General features: G+C 41.8%; 1 protein-coding gene across 4 annotated transcripts in view; it reads right to left on the reverse strand.

The window, feature by feature from the left end:
• Positions 1-19368, reverse strand: part of EPB41L4A (erythrocyte membrane protein band 4.1 like 4A) — an 864386-nt gene that overhangs the window by 135570 nt on the left and 709448 nt on the right. For all 4 annotated transcript variants that reach the window (XM_086961016.1, XM_086961015.1, XM_086961018.1 and 1 more), the window contains exon 16: positions 17897-17944. In XM_086961016.1, the coding sequence (XP_086817142.1) occupies positions 17897-17944 (48 nt within the window). The remainder of the gene's footprint in view (positions 1-17896; positions 17945-19368) is intronic.

Below are 19368 nucleotides of genomic sequence, written 5' to 3' on the forward strand. Positions count from 1 at the left end.
GATCCCTCTAATCTGGTAGACCACTTTCTCTGCCTGTTGGACCCAATCTAGGTCGTGTTCCCAGACTCTAATCTTTGGGGAGTGGCAATCCACCACATTCTCGCAATGTATTGAATGTTTAAGGCTTCTTACAAGGACCAGAGCAAGAATAAAATGAAGATGACAACCACAAGATACAGGTTAAGAAGGCAGCACTGAGTCGTTTTGACAGGCAGAGCGTTTGGTGAAATGAGCAAGCATAATTTTATTTTATGTATCAATATATCTCAAAAATTTAAAAAGATTGGAGGACTCTTCATATGGCTCCACTTGAAATGTTATCAATAAAACATCATCTCCGTGGAACACCTACCGGGGTGACATCTGCGACCCACTGCCAGAGGATGATCCACTGGACTCTGATGACGATGATGGGTTGGAGTGAGGGTGATTGGCTATGGGGTGGGCCCTTCAGGGGGGATTTGGGGGGGGGGCGGTACTCTCTTTACGTCTTCAGTTGCTTCCCGGATAAAAGCGGCTTTGTCTTATCCCAGGTATACTCCCATATCTATCCTGCAATGTACGTTGTCAATGATCGCACTGTGATTTCCCGATGTTCTGCTGTTCTTTTTGTTCGTTTCAATATAGAAAATGACAACCTCAATTATTCTGTACGGAACATTTGCTACTGTCCTTCATTCAATCTTCTGGCAGCCCTTACTACAATGACTTTTTCAACACGTGCACTGCACTTCCTTAAGGCTGTCGTTATGATGTGACACTTTCGTTTAGCGGCCGGCCCTTCGGGGTTGTAGGCGGCATGCTGTGTAAAGATGTGAAGGTACAATAAAGGTTTAAAAAAAACAAATAAAAAAAAAACATCATCTTAATCCAGTTGTTGAAGTGTACGTAAATTCTTTATGCGAAGAAAAAGTAGCAGTCTACGAGTTTTGAGCCAGTGTATCACCCAAAGAGCTTTTTCAAGGCGGTGAAATATGTATATCTCGTTAGTATGGGTCAGAACTGGAATAAACTACCTATAAATCTCCGGATGGAGACCTCCGAAGTTAGGTTTAGGAAGGAGCTTAAAACCCACTTGTTCTCTGTCTAAGTTAATGCTGAGGCCATGGAGCCGGGTCGCTGCCACTCTACCTCACCCCAGCGCGGGGACACGCCGAGATGGCGTAACCATGCGCTTTATAAATTTCTTTATTATTATTATTTATTATTATAAATGTGTGACAACTACTAACCCTTGGCAAAGCACTACGCTACGCTTGCGTAGTTTGCGAAGTTTGCGCAGTAATTTTTTGCTTGCTCGCGGTCCTCAACGTTAAGTTGGCGGCCGCGAGCAAGCAAAATGACATCCTGGTGAGACTTTTTCCTCGTTCACGATCAGCAACATCAAGTTGCCAATCGTGAGCGTGGAAAATAAACCTCCCGGCGAGATTCTCAACGTGGGAAGGTCAGGTTTCTCATTGCGAGTGGTCGCAACTGCTCGCAATGAGAAACTACCAGTCTGCGTTGAGAAAGCTGCCGCTCAAGTAAAAATCTACTCAAGCGGCAGATAACTACTGCTCGCACTGTGCAAGATGCTGTTTTCAATGATTGCACAGTGCCGGATGCTTGTCCGCACTGTGCAATCATTGAAAACGGCATCTTGCACAGTGCAGTGCGAACATGCAACTACGCAGTTCACGTAGTGCTACGTGTAGCTCGAATAGTGCGAAGTGCACTTTGCGTAGCTACGCGTAGAGCTACTTCGCGAACTACGCCCAAGGTTAATAATTACTACAACCTGTGAGGTTAATGTTCGAATGGTGCCCAAAATTGTGTGAGATTTAACTGAAACCAGAATGGAGTACAGATCCTATTTTATTAGGCATGTGTGGGAACCATCAAAGGTAAGGACAATACCGCGACCCAATGTGCAAGAGAATGTGTGAAACAGGCACAGCAGTTCCACCCAGTAAAATATAAGCAACAAGCTTGTGGACAACAACTTAAAAGGTCCTAAACTTAATAGGAGCAAACTTAAGGAAAGCAGTTCAAATAGAACATCAAGTGTTCTATTCTTTAGTTGGAGGGAATACATAAACTCCATTGGGGAAAAGATAAAACCGACCCGATTAGTTCCCCACAGGTATGAGATCAAGGGTACACAGTCAAAATATCGAATCTTTAATTTCGACTTACACTTATATTGAGTTGCTAATATCGAAGGGACAGAATATCGATGTCCAGAATATCGATGGCCAGAATATCGACCCTAAGGTAAGTAATATCGAAATTACTTATATCGATAGCATATATATTGATGTAAGTAATATCGACATTACTTATATCGATAGCATATATATCAATGTAATTAATTTCGATGTACTAATATGTGTTAGAAATTTTAGTTAAGTATTTAAATTAATTGTTGTAATATGTGTTTAATATGTTTTTATAAATAAAAAATATATAAAAGTAAATTATATGTTTTACTACCAGAGCGGGTTGTGGGTTTTTAGGGGAATAGGGTGGGAAGTAATTTATTTGTAATTAAATAATTATTTTTTAATGACTAATTTATTTTGCAATTAAATATTAATTGGCAATGAATTATTTTAATTGATTAATTGATTAATTAAATGATAATTTATGTATATTTTTAAGTAAATTATATGTTTTACTACTGGAGCGGGTTGTGGGTTTATAGGGGAATAGGGTGGGAAGAAATGTAATTGAAATTCATTAAATAATTTTTAAGCATATTTTAATTTGTAATTAATTATTAATTGGTAATGAATTATATTAATTGATAAATTAATTATTTTATTGGTAAATAATTTTTTTAATTGATAAATTAATTTAATTGGTAATTAATATTTTTAATTGATAAAGTAATTATGTAATTGGTAATTAATGTAATTTTAAATTAAATGCTATGTGTTACTACTGGAGCGGGTTGTCGATTTATAGGGTAATAGGGTGGGAACTGATTTAATTACACATAATTTATTATATTTTTATGTATAATTTAATATTTCATTAAAAAAAATTGCAATTAATTAATTCAATTGATTAAGTAATTATTTAATTGATAATTAATTTTCAAATAAATGTTAGGTGATAGTACTGGAGTGTGTTGTGTGTTTATAGGGGAATAGGGTGGGGTGGGAAAAGTAATTTTTACCCCTACGCTATCCAACACTTTCCCTACTGTTGCACCCTCTGGAGTGAGAATAGTAATTTTTACCCACCCGCTATCCAACGCTTTCCCTACTGTTGCACCCTCTGGAGTGGGAATAGTAATTTTTACCCCTACGCTATCCAACACTTTCACTACTGTTGCACCCTCTGGAGTGAGAATAGTAATTTTTACCCACCCGCTATCCAACGCTTTCCCTACTGTTGCACCCTCTGGAGTGGGAATAGTAATTTTTACCCCTATGCTATCCAACACTTTCCCTACTCTTGCACCCTCTGGAGTGAGAATAGTAATTTATACCCACCCGCTATCCAACGCTTTCCCTACTGTTGCACCCTCTGGAGTGGGAATAGTAATTTTTACCCCTACGCTATCCTAAACTTTCCCTACTGTTGCACCCTCTGGAGTGAGAATAGTAATTTTTACCCATCCGCTATCCAACGCTTTCCCTACTGTTGCACCCTCTGGAGTGGGAATAGTAATTTTTACCCCTACGCTATCCAACACTTTCCCTACTGTTGCACCCTCTGGAGTGAGAATAGTAATTTATACCCACCCGCTATCCAACGCTTTCCCTACTGTTGCACCCTCTGGAGTGGGAATAGTAATTTATACCCCTACGCTATCCAACACTTTCTCTACTGTTGCACCCTTTGGAGTGGGAATAGTAATTATTGTTAAGTAAGTATATATTATATATGAATTGTTAATAATTTTTTTTTATTAAATATGTATTATTTTTTTTTTTACCATTATTAAATATATTTAAATATGTTTAAGTAATTTATAAGTATTATTTACAGTATTTTTCATGTTATTTTAAACCCAAAAAAACCCGATATATTTGACAACGATATTTTTAACATCGATATTATTTTTTCGATATTTTGGTACTTACCATGTTGTACATAGGGCGTCGATATTCTTGCAATTGATATAATTACGTCGATATTTGTGTAGGTCGAAATTCTGTCTGTCGAAATTCTGTCATAGATCCGAGATCAAGGATCCATTACAAAGTAAAACTTATAGGTGTAGGTGAATGGTGTTAAAGTTTCCCACTGCACATCAATAATCAACATTTAAATGTATGTGCTTTGCACAGGACAGAGGTGTGACTGCTTTTTAATGTTGTTGGTACCCATATATGCTGAAGATTCTTCGAATATAGTCAGAGTCAAACATCGTATGTAAATAGATGTAGTCAATAGTGTGGAATAGTCAATTTGTATATAACAGACAAAATAATGCAAAATGGTAATAGATGACAACATAATGGTAGATTCCAGAGTATAGTAACCTTTCAGTTCATCTTGTTGTAAGTGAAATAGCTCATCACTGTCTTATCTGGAAGTACAATAAAACTGAGGTTCAGTCATGGACTTAACCAGATTAATATAGTAATGTTGGTACAACATCACAAGTCAGACAAAAGCTCTTATGGTCACTGTTTATGTCATGAAGGCTCCATGTTCACTTAGAAGTTGTCACACGCAAATGGTTGAGCCTTATAAAACACAGGAAGCCATCCCGAATGTTGCCAAGTATGTTTGAGGTTGGCATTTATAAGGTAAGAAAGTGAAACATTGGTTGCCATCTTGGGTGCAAGGGCACCCTGATAGTGAAACCCGAGTATAATGTAACACGTATCATGTTGGAGTATAAAACAGTAGGCAATAGGCCTTTATAGGCAATGATCTGGAAACATCAAGAGGTTTACTCTGATTGAGTGCTAGGGATGGAGAACAAATGTATTTGGGAAATATAATGTAAAATGGTAGAGAAATCAAACATGCATTGACAACCATAATAAGGATGATTGATCCCAGCATGATGACGCCTTGAGAATGCCAAAGTTCAGTGTGGAGCAAAAAAGGACGGTGACTTGAGTCACTTGATTACCAAGATCAAAAACTGAGGTCGGATGCAACAACTATGGCTTAGTCTACCTTATCCTTTATTGAAGTCTACAGATGGCTGAAAGGGAGAGGTCACTGGTTGGTGAATTAGAAGCAATAAATGTGTGCTACTGTAGTCTTGTTGCATGTGATGGCCTGGAGAATGGAAAAGTTGACCAGTTGCAATATAAGCAAATTGTCTTAGTTTAGTTGATGGCCTCAGGTCAAGTAATTTAATATCGATTCCAATGTAAATAAGTGAGTAAAAAGAACCTCATGTTTCACAATAAATGTTAGTCCATCCAAACTATTCAGTCTTCAGACAGTCAATATGCAAAGTCAATGACAAGGCTGATTATAGTGCATGAGGAAACAGCTGATATTTTAATTGAGCGGAGTGTTGTTGAAGTTTGATGAGACCAGGCTTGTGCAATGTCCAAACAAGTTCAATATTTAAAAAGTCATTTTATGGTACTAGTTCAGAATTGATTACAATATGTACAAAAATAGTCAATATAATCATGTATACATTTCTGCAGCTTTGTTGAGGCCAAACTAGACGTTCTCTATTTGGATCATTCAATGACGCTCACATTTCTATAAAGGAAGTGCTCGATTTGTCCTGGGTCTTAATATCTTTACTTGCGCTGTTTCAAGAAAAAAAGTTTATATTTATGTATATGTATATAATATTTGATATTTGATTACAGTGGGATGGTCAGAGGAAAAGAACTGTATATCTTCCAGGTCTCACAACAATTGTCAGCCATTTACAAAATGCACAGTAAAATGAGCAACCCAATGTACCCTTGAGGGTTTGGGCGTAATTGTATGATAGGGTAGAAGTACAGTCAAGGAATTTTTATCGAACAAGTTATTTTAATTTTTTTTTAAACTTAATTGAATGACCCAATATTGATGAAAGTCTTAAAGCATCAATGGCACAATTTATCAATTATTTAAAAGAGTTGTACTGGAAGTCACAAGGTAGGTCGCTGTTAGTCTACAAACATAAATAGAGTAAAGAGGCAGGTGTGGATAGAAAAATAGATTTTATCTGTGGATTTTCATAAAATAGGGTACATAACAGTATATTAAAACACAATGTTACATGAAGAACAAAATCAGATTATAACCGCTTCACTGTAACAAGGGTACAAGCTTTTCTTCTTAAAAATACAGTTATGGAAGAAAAAGCATTGGTCGACGTTTCGGTCTTTATTAATCAATAAGCAAGACCATCTTCAGGACTATACAGGATAAATACTCGTTGACCCATTATGTATCATGATTCCAATCGGCCACTACATGTGTGTTTTATCGATGGATTTCTTATTTAGAGCGGCAATATTCTTTCGGTGGCAAACTTTGTTGTTTGTTGGTAGATGGTACTGTCTTTGGCACCACAAAGGTCACTTGTCTTGTTTGAGTTCAGACAGCGTACAAGGCTTTCTTTATCAGCAAAAATGTGCTTGTCTTTTTTTTATTTTAACAAAGCTTTGGCTAAAGACGACGTTGATTTGCTACACAAAGTACTTTGAAACTGGAAATCTTCTAATGCTGGCTGTTTTTAAAATAAAAAAAAGACAAGTGACTTTTTGCTGATAAAGAAAGCCTTGTACGCTGTCTGAACTCAAACAAGACAAGTGACCTTTGTGCTGCCAAAGACAGTACCATCTACCAACAAACAACAAAGTTTGCCACTGAACGAATATTGCCGCTCTAAATAAGAAATCCATCGATAAAACTCACATGTAGTGGCCGATTGGAATCGTGATGCATAAGGGGTCAACGAGTATTTATCCTGTATAGTTCTGAAGATGGTCTTGCTTATTGATTAATAAAGACCGAAACGTCGCCCGACGCTTTTTCTTCCATAACTGTATTTTTAAGAAGAAAAGCGTGTACCCTTGTTACAGAGAAGTGGTTATAATCTGATTTTGTTCTTCATGTAACATTGTGTTTTGATATACTGTTATGTACCTCATTTTATGAAAATCCACAGATTAAATCTATTTTTTTATCTACACCTGCCTCTTTACTCTATTTTTGTTTGTAGACTAAAAGCAACCTACCTTGGGACTTCCAGAAAAATTCTTTTAAATAATTGATAAATTGTGCCATTGATGCTTTAAGACTTCCATCAATATTGGGTCATTCAATTAAATTTACAAAATGCAGCATCAATTGACAAACTGAAGCAGACGACCGACATGGGAAAATTGATTAGATATCCGAACAATACAGAACATAAACTAAAATTACTGACTGGTGATTTCCAAGTAAAGCTTGCAAAAATCAAATCAAATCAAATAAGCTTTATTTCGGTTTTTGAGTTTAAAACCATAAAAGCAGCTAAAGGAAAGACATACATGTATATATAAAAAAATCAACAGTTCATTACAATGTTGAGAAAAGCAAACTAAGACCAATCTAGTGCAAAATAAAAACGCATGGTAAACAGATTCCCCCTATCACCAAGTGTTATAGTTCAAAGCTCTGGGGCTAGGGTAAAAATCAAACAAGTCCCAAATAGAAATAGGGCCATCTCCAATATTGGGCTGGGAAAATCTTAAAAATGGGACAATGTTCCTGTGTTTGAAATTGATTAGTATCAGGTCTCCCGGAATGTCTTTTTGTGACCTCCCTAGCCATCCCACCCTCCTGACGCTCAGTATTCCGCCATCTAGGTCGGGTGGCAGCGGTCTGTTGTTATTGAGCCAAAAGATGGCTTTGTTCAGCAGATCCTGGCTTGTTTCATGTTTGTCATGACTGAGTTCAGGGACCCCGGAGAGAACAGTCACATAGGGGGCGGCTTCAGGGGGTAGATTCATTCGGTGTCTTCTTTCTTGAGGGATCCTAGGGGCTTTAAGAGGGGGCGAGTGGGCTTAGGAGTAACTTTACTGCCACTTAGGATGGGTGTGCTGAGAGAAGGTTCAATTGTTCGTTCTTTCCTGTGTTCGATGGACTTGGGGTTCACAAGGTTAGTAGAGAGGGTAGGACGAGTGGGAATAACAGTATTTACAGGTGATGGTAGAATCCTTTGTACTATTTGTTCAACATCAGACAACCTATTTCCCAGATCCTGAATTTTTGAGAGCAAAGGTGATAAAGCCGCATTCAACAGTCGCTCAATATGAGCCAGTAGGGTCGATTGGAAGGGGGACACAGAGTCATTTGATGTGATCACTGTCTTAAATGGTGTTGATATGCTTGGGTTGACAGAGGAGAAAGAGGGGCTACAACACAATCGGGCGGCATTTGGTAGGGTAACCTCATTGTGCCTTTTGCTGATTGGTTCCCGAAACGGAGTATCAGATAGAGGTAGAATTGTTTCAGGGGCCTGGGAAGTGCATTTTATGAGATCCGTATCTCTGTCCACTGAGGGGGAAGTAGAAATATCAGGGGCATAGTTAGTGCCACATAAGGCATTCAGTTCTTCCCAGACAGACATACTAGTTAAGGTGCAGAAAGGGCCCCAATATGTCACTAAACAAATCACAACGCACAAGAAAAGGGTAAAGTGTCTCTATACCTCATCCATTGATGGGGCCAAGCGGGGTGGCCCGTCCCGTCCTCCTCGGGCCACAGAGGGCCCGCCCTTTGCCCGGGATTCGCCCGGCGTCCCGCTCGCGTCCCGCGGAGCTGGGCGGTGCTCCCCTTGTAGGCGCCTCCTGGCGCTTCTGGCGTGATTCACGAAGCAGCGCCGCCGCTATGGCCGCCGGGAGATGTAGTCCCGGAGCGGCGGCGCTGTGGTCTGCCCAATTGGACTCCTGGCGGTGGCGGCAATGTTGGGGTCCTGCTCGTCTGTCCCCTTCTCCTGCCCGGTAAGTTTCTCCTGCCCCCACGCTCCGCAGAGCGGTGCTCCCCTTGTAGGCGCCTCCTGGCGCTTCTGGCGTGATTCACGAAGCAGCGCTGCCGCTAGGGCCGCCGGGAGATGTAGTCCCGGAGCGGCGGCGCTGTGGTCTGCCCAATTGGACTCCTGGCGGTGGCGGCAATGTTGGGGTCCTGCTCGTCTGTCCCCTTCTCCTGCCCGGTAAGTTTCTCCTGCCCCCATGCTCCGCCGAGCGGTGCTCCCCTTGTATGCGCCTCCTGGCGCTTCTGGCGTGATTCACGAAGCAGCGCCGCCGCTAGGGCCGCCGGGAGATGTAGTCCCGGAGCGGCAGCGCTGTGGCCTGCCCAATTGGACTCCTGGTGGTGGCGGCAATGTTGGGGTCCTGCTCGTCTGTCCCCTTCTCCTGCCCGGTAAGTTTCTCCTGCCCCTTGCAGCAGACTTCAAAGTGTCTCTAAAGATGCTAGAGATGACATATGTGGCGTATGATACGGTGTAATGCAAAAACACAATGGTTAGTTTCTCTTCAAGTCTTTACTCATACAAAAAGAAACATTATAGCATACCCTTGCTACAAATCTACCTCACACTCACTAGATTCATTCAATGTAACCTATTTTTCCAACACCCTACTTAAGTCCTTACACATATGTTTTATGCCGTTGGAAGTCAGTTGTTTGAGAAAACAGATTACTTAAGTTACCTTTGACAAGGTTTCAGCGATGCTCCATAAAGTGAAAATCTATGACGACTAAACATATATCAATTACTATCCTTAACAAATACTGGCAATTAAAGTGAGATGGTGGGACCCAATATACTGGTCTCTCCTCTCCTTCTCTTCGTCCTCTCCTGGTTCAGTCTACCTTGGGGCTTGCTACCTATTATTCTAGCTAACTCATGTGGAACTGATTGAGCAGATTTGCATTTCGTTTGTAGGGGTGCATTATAGTCATTAGTAGTCCACACCTGCATATAATCTTTTATTGTGTTAAAATCTGCGCCATTAAGTCATGTATTGTAATAACGTGCAAAGTTAAGTGATAGGCATATTTTCGTATAAGGTGGAGGAATCAACATTGCAATTGATGATTAGATCTATGATTAGATGAAAATCCTAGCGTGATAAATTGTGCATGTGACTAATGAACGTTATAATTCATATGCTTATGTAACACATTGATTTAAATGTGCTCTGTGACAATGACTATATAAACATGTGTTTATGAGTTACTTGCTGTTTCTTATGTTGGCCGACTTCTGTAGGCCTAACGTGTATTTCTCCCTGCTGCTCTCACAATAGATTTGCTAGTAGAATTCATGTGTATGCAGAATTTGTTCTTTCGTAGGTTTCCTGATGCAGGTGGAGAAATGCATCTTTGTTAGTTAGAATAATGACTTTGTTTTAGGAGTTCGGCTTAGGGGGAGAAGATACACTGAACGGCGATGCTGATAAGCTAGGATGGTGTTCTTTCTCGTCGGAGAGAGCCTGGGAATCAAGGTCATCGAGCCAAGACCTGTGAGCATGGCTGCCACATGGAAAGTTGCCTACGAGGAGGTGTCTTGCGTGGATGGGGTGATGTTGCACAGCATTATGAGAAGTCTGGTACCCATTCTTGATTGGAGTTAGGGACAGAGTCTGGGGACTTCTGCCTTGCCATGAGAAGAGAGAACAGAAGAGCTATGCTACTTGACCCATCCAACGTGAATGGTCTTCCTAGGAAGCCTTCACGTGCTGACACCTTTTTCAGAACTTGCCTTTGGGAATGCTAAATTGGAATGTCACTTTAGCGATAGTGTAGGGACAGACTAATGCTTTTTACCTACGAACCTCCAATGAAGGGGACTCTTGACATTGGAGCTGTTATAAAGCATTAAAGGATTTCTAAACCCTTGTCTTGAGATGTTTGCATGTCCAGTTGCTCTTGGCTTAGTAATAAACCAACTAAAATTTTAATCGAGAGTCTGAGATTCTTTAGAGTCATGGTTCATTGGAACTGTAAAGTATAATTGGCTAAAGATATTTTTCCTCCACTCCCCACTTTCAAGCAGACAAAAAGAAATATCGGCCAGGGTTTCCGGAGTGAGTCTAGAAAGTGGAATCCTTCAAAAATGAAAATTATTATGAGATCTTGAAATTTAGAATATATGCTTAATAGTAATTCAAGTTGGTGTTTCCATCCCATGTAATTTCGTAACCCATTTCCTTGTAAAAGAATATTTTGGAACTCAATACATTATATATTCTGAATTAGGGTAAATCGTAGAAACTGAACAGACAGATTATGCCTCTTGCAAAATATACCTGTATTATAATTTGGAGGTCTTGCTTCTTGATTGAAGGAGCCTGCTTAGCTATTACTTAAAATATGCAGCTATGTCAATGGAGCATTATTATCCTCAGTAGAGCGTTTTAACAGACGTAAATTACCCAACCCACAATTATGACCCCTGCCAAATGGTAGGACAGATAATCAATATGGAGAGTAAACAGCAACTGGTAATTCCCATCAATCTTAGCATTCCACAGGCTGTAAAATCAATCAAGTTACTTACCTTCAGTAACATTCTTTCTGGTGAATACTCAATTTTACCGCAGATTCCCCAGCTTTTGAATATCACACAGGCACCAGACTGTGTTGCACACTGGTAGATGGCATTGTGCAGTTCTGCACTGGCTCTATACTGCCCAGAAAGTGACAGAGAGGGACCACGTCTAAGTGACAACCCTGTGTGCTGATGTCGGTTTTGTGTCTTTTCCCTTTCCCCATCCTCAGACATGGAGCACAAAACAAATGCTGGCAACTGTGAGAGAGCGCAAACTGAACAAAATGCATGAGTGCACCATAAGTACAAGTTAGTCGCACAAACCATAATAGAAGTGCTTGTAAGTGTCGAAATTACATTTACCTATACTGAGACTGGTGTAGTTAACCTAGAATTTTATAGAAGTGGTACTGACGCAGAAATGTGTGGAAAATATATATTCTTATTAGACGTGATTAATCATGATCCATGTTATGTAGCTGCTAAAGGAGGAATGTCATGCTGCAAAGCATAGAGGGGAACAGGCCTCATGGCCAGGGCAGAAGGGTTTGGAAATGTACGCTTATACATAAACATGGATTGCACTAATGTTATAGTAATTTGTTTATTAGTTAGATTTATATCCCATAGAAGTGTTTCTCATAATCAAAGAATAAAGTGTTAACATGTTATTTTAATTCACGAAAGGATTTGAAGAGAATAAAACCTCTGCGAGAATGGTTGTAGGCCTGAAGTGATAAAAAGGGTTTTTCTGATTTTCACGTGCTGGTACAGGCCGAGCTGTGTCGAGAAATAAGTTGCAAACTTCTGTTAGAAGTTTATGAGAATCGGGATCCAAGCTGCGGACGTCTGTCTGCAGGTGCGAGGGGGTTTCGATTAAAGTTTGATGAATAGAGCTCTGTTCGAGAAGACTGGTACAGACATGGAGGAGGGTTCAGGAATGTTTGGGGGTATCAGCGGGCTGGAGAAGAAGCCTGAGAAGCAAGGTCAACGCTAAACACGAGGCCCAGAGGAAGATCATCATGGAAAAAGCCAGAACCGACACCACGTGAGGGGCGTCTCGTGAGGGGCGTTTCAACTGTAATTGTGTTTTTGTATTAGGGACAGCACCCCTGGGTGGAGTTAGAGCAGATGCCTGAGGACCCTTCAGAGAGCGGATGGGTAGGCAGAGAGGGGTCATGACTGGAGATCATAGGTTTTCACCTAAAGACTAAGAGTGGGTGATCTTCTTAGGAAGACATTCACAGCTGACACCTTTGATAGGTTGAGATCTTGTTAAGTAGGGATACCATCTAGTACAGAGTAGGGACAGCCTAACCTGATTCCTTCCTTCCCTTGTAAATGACGGATAGATCACAATTCGTGTCTATGCTTGCAACCCTGCTGATCTTGGAACTAGTACTAGTAGTATTCTTTGCTCGCCTAAGAACTTTTAGAGAACATATGTTTATATTAGTGCCTCTATATCTTTTGAATCTCGTTTTGAGATGCCTGTACTTGCAGTTATCAATGACTCTGTAATAAACCTTTAAAACTTAGAAGTAGTATGTGGTTTTTCAGAGTCGAGCCCATTATTAGTAAAGCTAACCTGGTATTGGATGCACTTTCTTTCCTCAATGACAGGCAATAAAGATTCAGTCGACCAGAACGGGGTTTAGATCTGGAGTGGTAAACTAGAGATCAAAAATCCCGCCCTCTCAACTGTGTGCTCATATATAACTTGAGACCTTTGACGATTTCAAATAGAGAGCATTTTATAGAGCAGGGCTGCAGGAAGGCAGTGAGAAATCTGCAGTTGAAAAGGTATCCCAAAGCTAAGTAACTTGTACTTCTGATGTATATTTCTAACTGCAGATTCCTCACATTTTGAACAGATACCAAAGCAGTACATTCGAAAGGAGAAGGATGTGTGGAATGAACTCAAATAAAAAAAATCCTGTAGTACAGACCAAGCAAAGTGACCTTCTTTTCGGACCTGGCAGTCAATGTAGTAGTGCTTTGGAACATAGGTACTGAGGCCCACATCGCTGCCTGGCAAATAGCGAGAATAGGCACCCCTCATGCCAATGCTGTTGTGCAAGCCTTGGCACTGAGGAATGTGCTCCCAGTACCTCAGGACGCTATTTTGTGGCCAGTATCACATATTGATGCAGAGGACTTTGCACCTCAACAGGGTCCTCTTTCTTCACAGTCTTCGCTTTCTTTGCTCCAGAAAACCCCACAAAGAGCTGACTGTCCACTCGATAGGCCTCCGTACAATCAAGATGAGATATGTAAAGCCCTTTTCCAGTGCCTCAGATGAGGCCACTGCTCTTTCTAGGGGTGAGGGCTAGCAAAGAACACCGGTAGAGGGACTGACTGCCTAATGTGGGAGGGATTTGCAACCTTAGGTAAAAAGGCAGCCTAAGTCCACAGCACCAATTTGTCTGGGAAAAAGCTGGTATAGGGTGGTTCCACTCAAATTGCTGGCATACTTGAGCATGTGATGAGTGGACGTAATCACAATTAGGAAGACATGCGATGAGCGGACGTAATCGTAATGAGGAAGACAGTTTTCAAAGATAAGAAAGGTAGCAAGCAACTATGGATTAGCTCGAAGGGAGTATACAAAAGAAATATAAAGACCAAGTTAAGGTCCTACTAAGGCATCACAATGGCTTTGGAGGGAACATGTGTGTCAAACATTTAATAAACCGAATGGCAAATAGTAATTTAAACAAGGACGGTAAGTTCAGAAAATGCAGAAAATCTGAAATGGCAGACAAATTTCCTTTTACAGTGCCCACTACAAGGTCTTGCTGGGCTATTGACGGAACAATTGAGAGTGTTTGACAGCTTCACTTGTAATGGGTTAGTGTCCCAGGTACCACACTAGGTTATAAGATTGTCCCACCATCCACCATAAATGGATTTCGAGGAAGGGCGTGTGGCAGCCAGGATCACATCCACCACATCAGATGGCAAGTTGAACACAGTCAGTTAAAGCTGCTTAATATCCACGCATCGAGGTGTAAGTTGCGAAGGTTCAGATGAAGGGCCCCGTTTTTTTTCTGAGACAGACAGTCCTGAAGTGGTAGCCTCATCAGAGGACAGAAACTCATGCTCAGACATTCTAGGTACCATGATTTCCTGGTCCATTCCCAACAATTAGGATGAACTTGTGCCCAATCATTCTTGATCTACAGAACTCGAGGCAGAAGAGGTAGCAGTGGAAAGGCATACAGGCATTCCTTTTTCCATTCCAGCTGGAAGTAGTCTGCTAATGAGTGTTCGTGCAGAAGCTCCAATGCACAAAACTGTTGGCACTGCATTTCTCAGAATGGCAAATAGATCTAGTCAGGGCACTTCCCACTTATACTATGCACCACCACGAGATAAAGAGGCCACTCGTGATCTGCCAGCAACATCTGCTTAATTCTTCTACATTGGCATTCTGGCCCCTGTCAGGTGGTTTGCGACTAGAAAAATGTTCCAATACTCCAGAAGACACACAAGGTCTCTTGACATAAGCACAAGGACCCCACTTCACCCTGCTTGTTGAAGTACACATGGCAGTGGTGCTGTCCATGAGAAACTGCACCAGCTACCCCTTGATGGATGGCAGGATAGCCTTCAGGGCCAATCAAAAGGGTTCATAGCTTCAGTAATTTCATGTAGGGCTGGCTTTACACTGGAGACAAGAGACCTCTATATCTCCACATATGACCCCCCTTCCCAGTAGAGATGTGTCCGTGATTACTGTCAGCTCTGTGTAGAGAAGTGAGAGGTATGCAGCAGGACAACTTGTTATTGTCTGCCACTACTACTGATATTTGTCCATCTCCCTAGAGACCTGGTTGGAACTTGAAAAGTAATACTAATGCTGGGCTCACTGGAATTTCAGGTTCCACCTCAGGGCCGCATATACCACTGTGCGCAGCTGACAACGAGGATGCACAAGTCTAAGAGGCCACCTTCACCAAGATCCAGGATCGAGCATGAAATATTGGCATCATAGCTTGAATGAATGTCTCTGCCTCACTGTGGTGAGGAAAAAACATCAACCTCACCCAATCCAGGACCGATCCAAGGAATGGAAGCATTTCTGAGGGAAGCAGGAGAGATTCCGGCTCGTATATGATGAAACCCATTAATGTTTGGCTTTGTGCCATCATCTGGATGTGGTCCATGACTGACTGTGGTGAGCCTGGTTTCAGCAGCCAGTCATCAAGGTACGTGCATACAGGAACTCCTGACCTCAAATGAAGGGCGGTGACCACCACCATCACTTTTGTGAACACCCGTGGGGTGGGGGTGAGGCCGAAAGGGAGTACGGAAAATTGAAAATATTTCTGGACCACCTTGAAATGCAAGTAACATCTGTGAGACTGCAGATGGGTGTATGAAAACACAAGTCCTGAAATACAAGACACCACGCAATCTCAGGTCCATAACAGATAATATATGAGCTAAAGTGAGCATTTTTAATGTGTCCTTCCGCAGGAAGGTCTTCAGGAGTCGAAGGTCATGGATAGGCCTGAGGCCCCCGTCGTTTATTGGGACGAGAAAGTAGTATAAATAGCTCCCATAGCCTCATTCTAAGTCTGGGACCCTCTTGCATGCCCCCTTAAATAGTAAGAATTGTACCTCTTGCAGCAGGATAGATAGATGCTCCTCCAAAACCTGTTCTGGTGTAGGAGGAATGTTAGCTGGTGAGGAAATGAAAGGTAGAGCATAGCCCCTTTGGATAATCTGTAAGACCCATGTGTCGGATATGATGAATAACCAACCCCAGAAGAACTTCTTCTGGGGTTAGTTATTCATCATATCCGACACATGGGTCTTACAGATTATCCAAAGGGGCTATGTTTTACCGAAGAACTATTGATTCCTGCCTCCCACCAGTCAGTCGTGAAACACTGAGGGGAAACTAAAGTTCCTAGGTCGCTGTTGTAGTTGGGGAAGTGGAGATGGAGGACTGATGCACCTGCAGGCCGGTGCGATGTCTGTCGAAGCTACGTTCCCTGACCCCGTCTGTCTACAGCATTATTGGCTGGGAAGATTGCACTGCTTATAGAATAACCTCCAGGAGTAGCTCCTACGTCTGCAAGACTGATGGGGGATTGTTTTGCAGGAGTCAAAAGCTCCAGGAAACATGCTGTGGCCATACTATCTTTACACCATTCCAGTGCGAAGTCCGGGCCCATCATAGATGACAAATCCATCAAGGATGCCTGCACATCACCAGAACGAGCAGAACAGTGGTACTAACTGCTCTACCAATGTAATCTGTAGTGCCAGCCTCTGTGGATGACATATTTTACAGCATCCTGCCCATCACGGATTGTTAGAGCAAGATCATGCTGACCAAGTCATATAAGGCTTGTATATATCAGCCTAATAGGTTACGTTTATTGACACAGTGCTAGACTGGCAGAAGAAAATATTGTGCAGCAACAGCATCCGTTCTGTTGAATTCTCGATCCGAGGGATTAGTCAGGAAAAGTATTAGAGTTAAGCTTTTTAGTCAAACCCTGTACAATGAGACTGTCCAAGGTAGGGTGCCTGGTGAGGAAATTTGGATCACGAGGCACAAGCCTGTATCGAAGAGCTACTTGCCACCTAACGCTCTTGACACAGCTTGAATCCTGTTTCACAAAATTTGAGTATATCGAAAAAAAATATGCGGTCTCTAGGGGCAGAAGAAGGTAATGAACAGAGAGGTATGCTTTGATGAAGGTGAGACTACAAGACCCTCTACACCTGTTGTTGACCATGAGGCAATAGTATTGTCTAACTAGAAATACGGAGTATCATTTGGTGTATGCACATTAGGTGTGCACTTCACTGTATTCTCATTATAGGGTTAATTAGGAGTGGTACGCATGGGGCTGGACCCCGTGTAGTCCTGATGAAGAGCTTGTAGGGGACAGCTCGAAACATGTTGACGCAGACGCAATAATAGGGGAACCAAACTCATTAGTGGTCAGGTTTCTCCCTGGTATTAACCCCTGATATTAACCATACCAGCTAGGGGCGTGAATAAAATAGTAGCTCACTAGTTAGGTATTTTTAAGACTTAGTTTTCCTTCCACTCGACATCACTGCACCTCACATAGCCCATAACTAAGTGCTCCTACCATCAGAAGTGCCTGATTTCTTGCTCACATTCACTACAAAAAGGAAACTTTTTTAGACATTGCTAGGTGTTACATATAAAGCAAGCTGAGAACTAGAACAGAAATGACCAGTGGCACATGCAATCTAAATATGTATGAATATTCTAAGAGTATGGTAATTACTTTCTTAGCAATGGCTTAAGTAGCTAGTTAAATACTGCTTCTCGAATCATCATACAATTTATTTGACTAAATCCATATATGGTTCTAAACAATATAAGCATTATAATCTCACCAGATCACTTAACCTACAGCCTCTTCCATACTATATAACTAAATTACATACCTCCTTCTTTGTTTTAGATCAGAGGACTCTTCACTGTTTTGACCTTTCCTGAAAAAAGACCAAGAAAATAATTTTAGTGTAAAATCAAATTTACCAGCGGCAAATGACAAGCTCATAAAATCAGATCAAATATGTTCGTGGTTGCAAAGAATAATATTTGCAAAATTACAGACTTTGCAACTACAAACAGTCACGTCACAGTGTATTAAGTTACTTGAGTTGCAAAAGTATGCCTGGTTCACAAAACAACTTTTGAAACTCATTCATAATTGCACATAAGACAGGGTGGGTAATGAGTGACCCCCTATGTTTGCACGTCACAATGTAAGACGTCAGTGATTAGAGAACACAGGTGAAGTGGCGAACCACTGGGTACCACTGACCCCCTACTGGAGTGGTACCCAATGCACAAAGGTGAAGCTGTGTCTATGAGACGCCCCCTTTTAGGTTTAAATCTTTTTTATTGAAATTTCAACATGCAAAAACCTTCGCTGCAATATATATGCAACATCATGGGCGATGCAAGCCCAGGGTAGCAGGTATGATGATGGGATGAATTACAAAGGAATAAAGAAAGAAAGGAAACGTATACTACCCTCCCAAGCTACCCCCTCCCTGACCCCTGTCTACTGAGATATCCATCATCCTTAGGCATGCCTACGCCATGTTCGTGATTGTGAGCCCTGAACAGCTGTTGTGTGTGGTGCAGAGGCCAGAAGACGTAAGTATCTTGAGCAAGTTATTTCATGGATCTCTGAGGCAAGAAGAGACAAACAGGGTTGCCAAAGGTCCCCAAAAGCTGTACCTTTCCCTGCTAGTGTAAGGGTCAGCTTTTCCATTCCCAAAACATGCCACAAGCGCTGCAGCCACCCAGAGAAGCGGGGATTCGAGGGGTTCCCCAATGGATCAGTATGTTTTGGGTCACCGACCTTAAAGCTATCGCTATCTGACGGCCCCGTTTGGATTTGAGTGGATACGTTAAGGGGTTTGGGAGGCCCATGAGGACGTAGGCCGGGAATCTCACTATTTGGGTGTCTAAGTGCTTGTCCAGCTCATCCAGGACCTGGGACCAATATGGTTGTATGTGTCAGCAATCCCATAGAAGGTGTATCAAAGTTCCCATCTCCCCACAGCCAACAATCGGCACTCTGCTGGGTATCCATCTTGTGAATGCGCTCTGGCGTGTAGTACCAGTAGGTGGCTATCTTCGTCAGTGTTTCGGCCAGCCCCATGTTGCATGCCAAGTGTTGCGCCCTGTAATACACTCCCTCCCACTCTTTGCGGCTGAGTGCTCGACCCAGCTCCCGTTCCCAACGTGTGCGCCCCACATCATATGCGTGTCTGTGTGTCGGGAGAGTAGGAGACGCCCCCCTTTTAAGAAAAACATATTAAAACACTTTGGGGGGAGCTGACACTTCTCCAGGAGGGCACTGCATGCTCACTCTGATGTCATTCATTCCAAGTGAATGTTT

The sequence above is a fragment of the Lissotriton vulgaris genome, chromosome 3_1 (genome assembly GCF_964263255.1).
Source record: "Lissotriton vulgaris chromosome 3_1, aLisVul1.2, whole genome shotgun sequence".
Lineage (NCBI taxonomy): Eukaryota > Metazoa > Chordata > Amphibia > Caudata > Salamandridae > Lissotriton > Lissotriton vulgaris.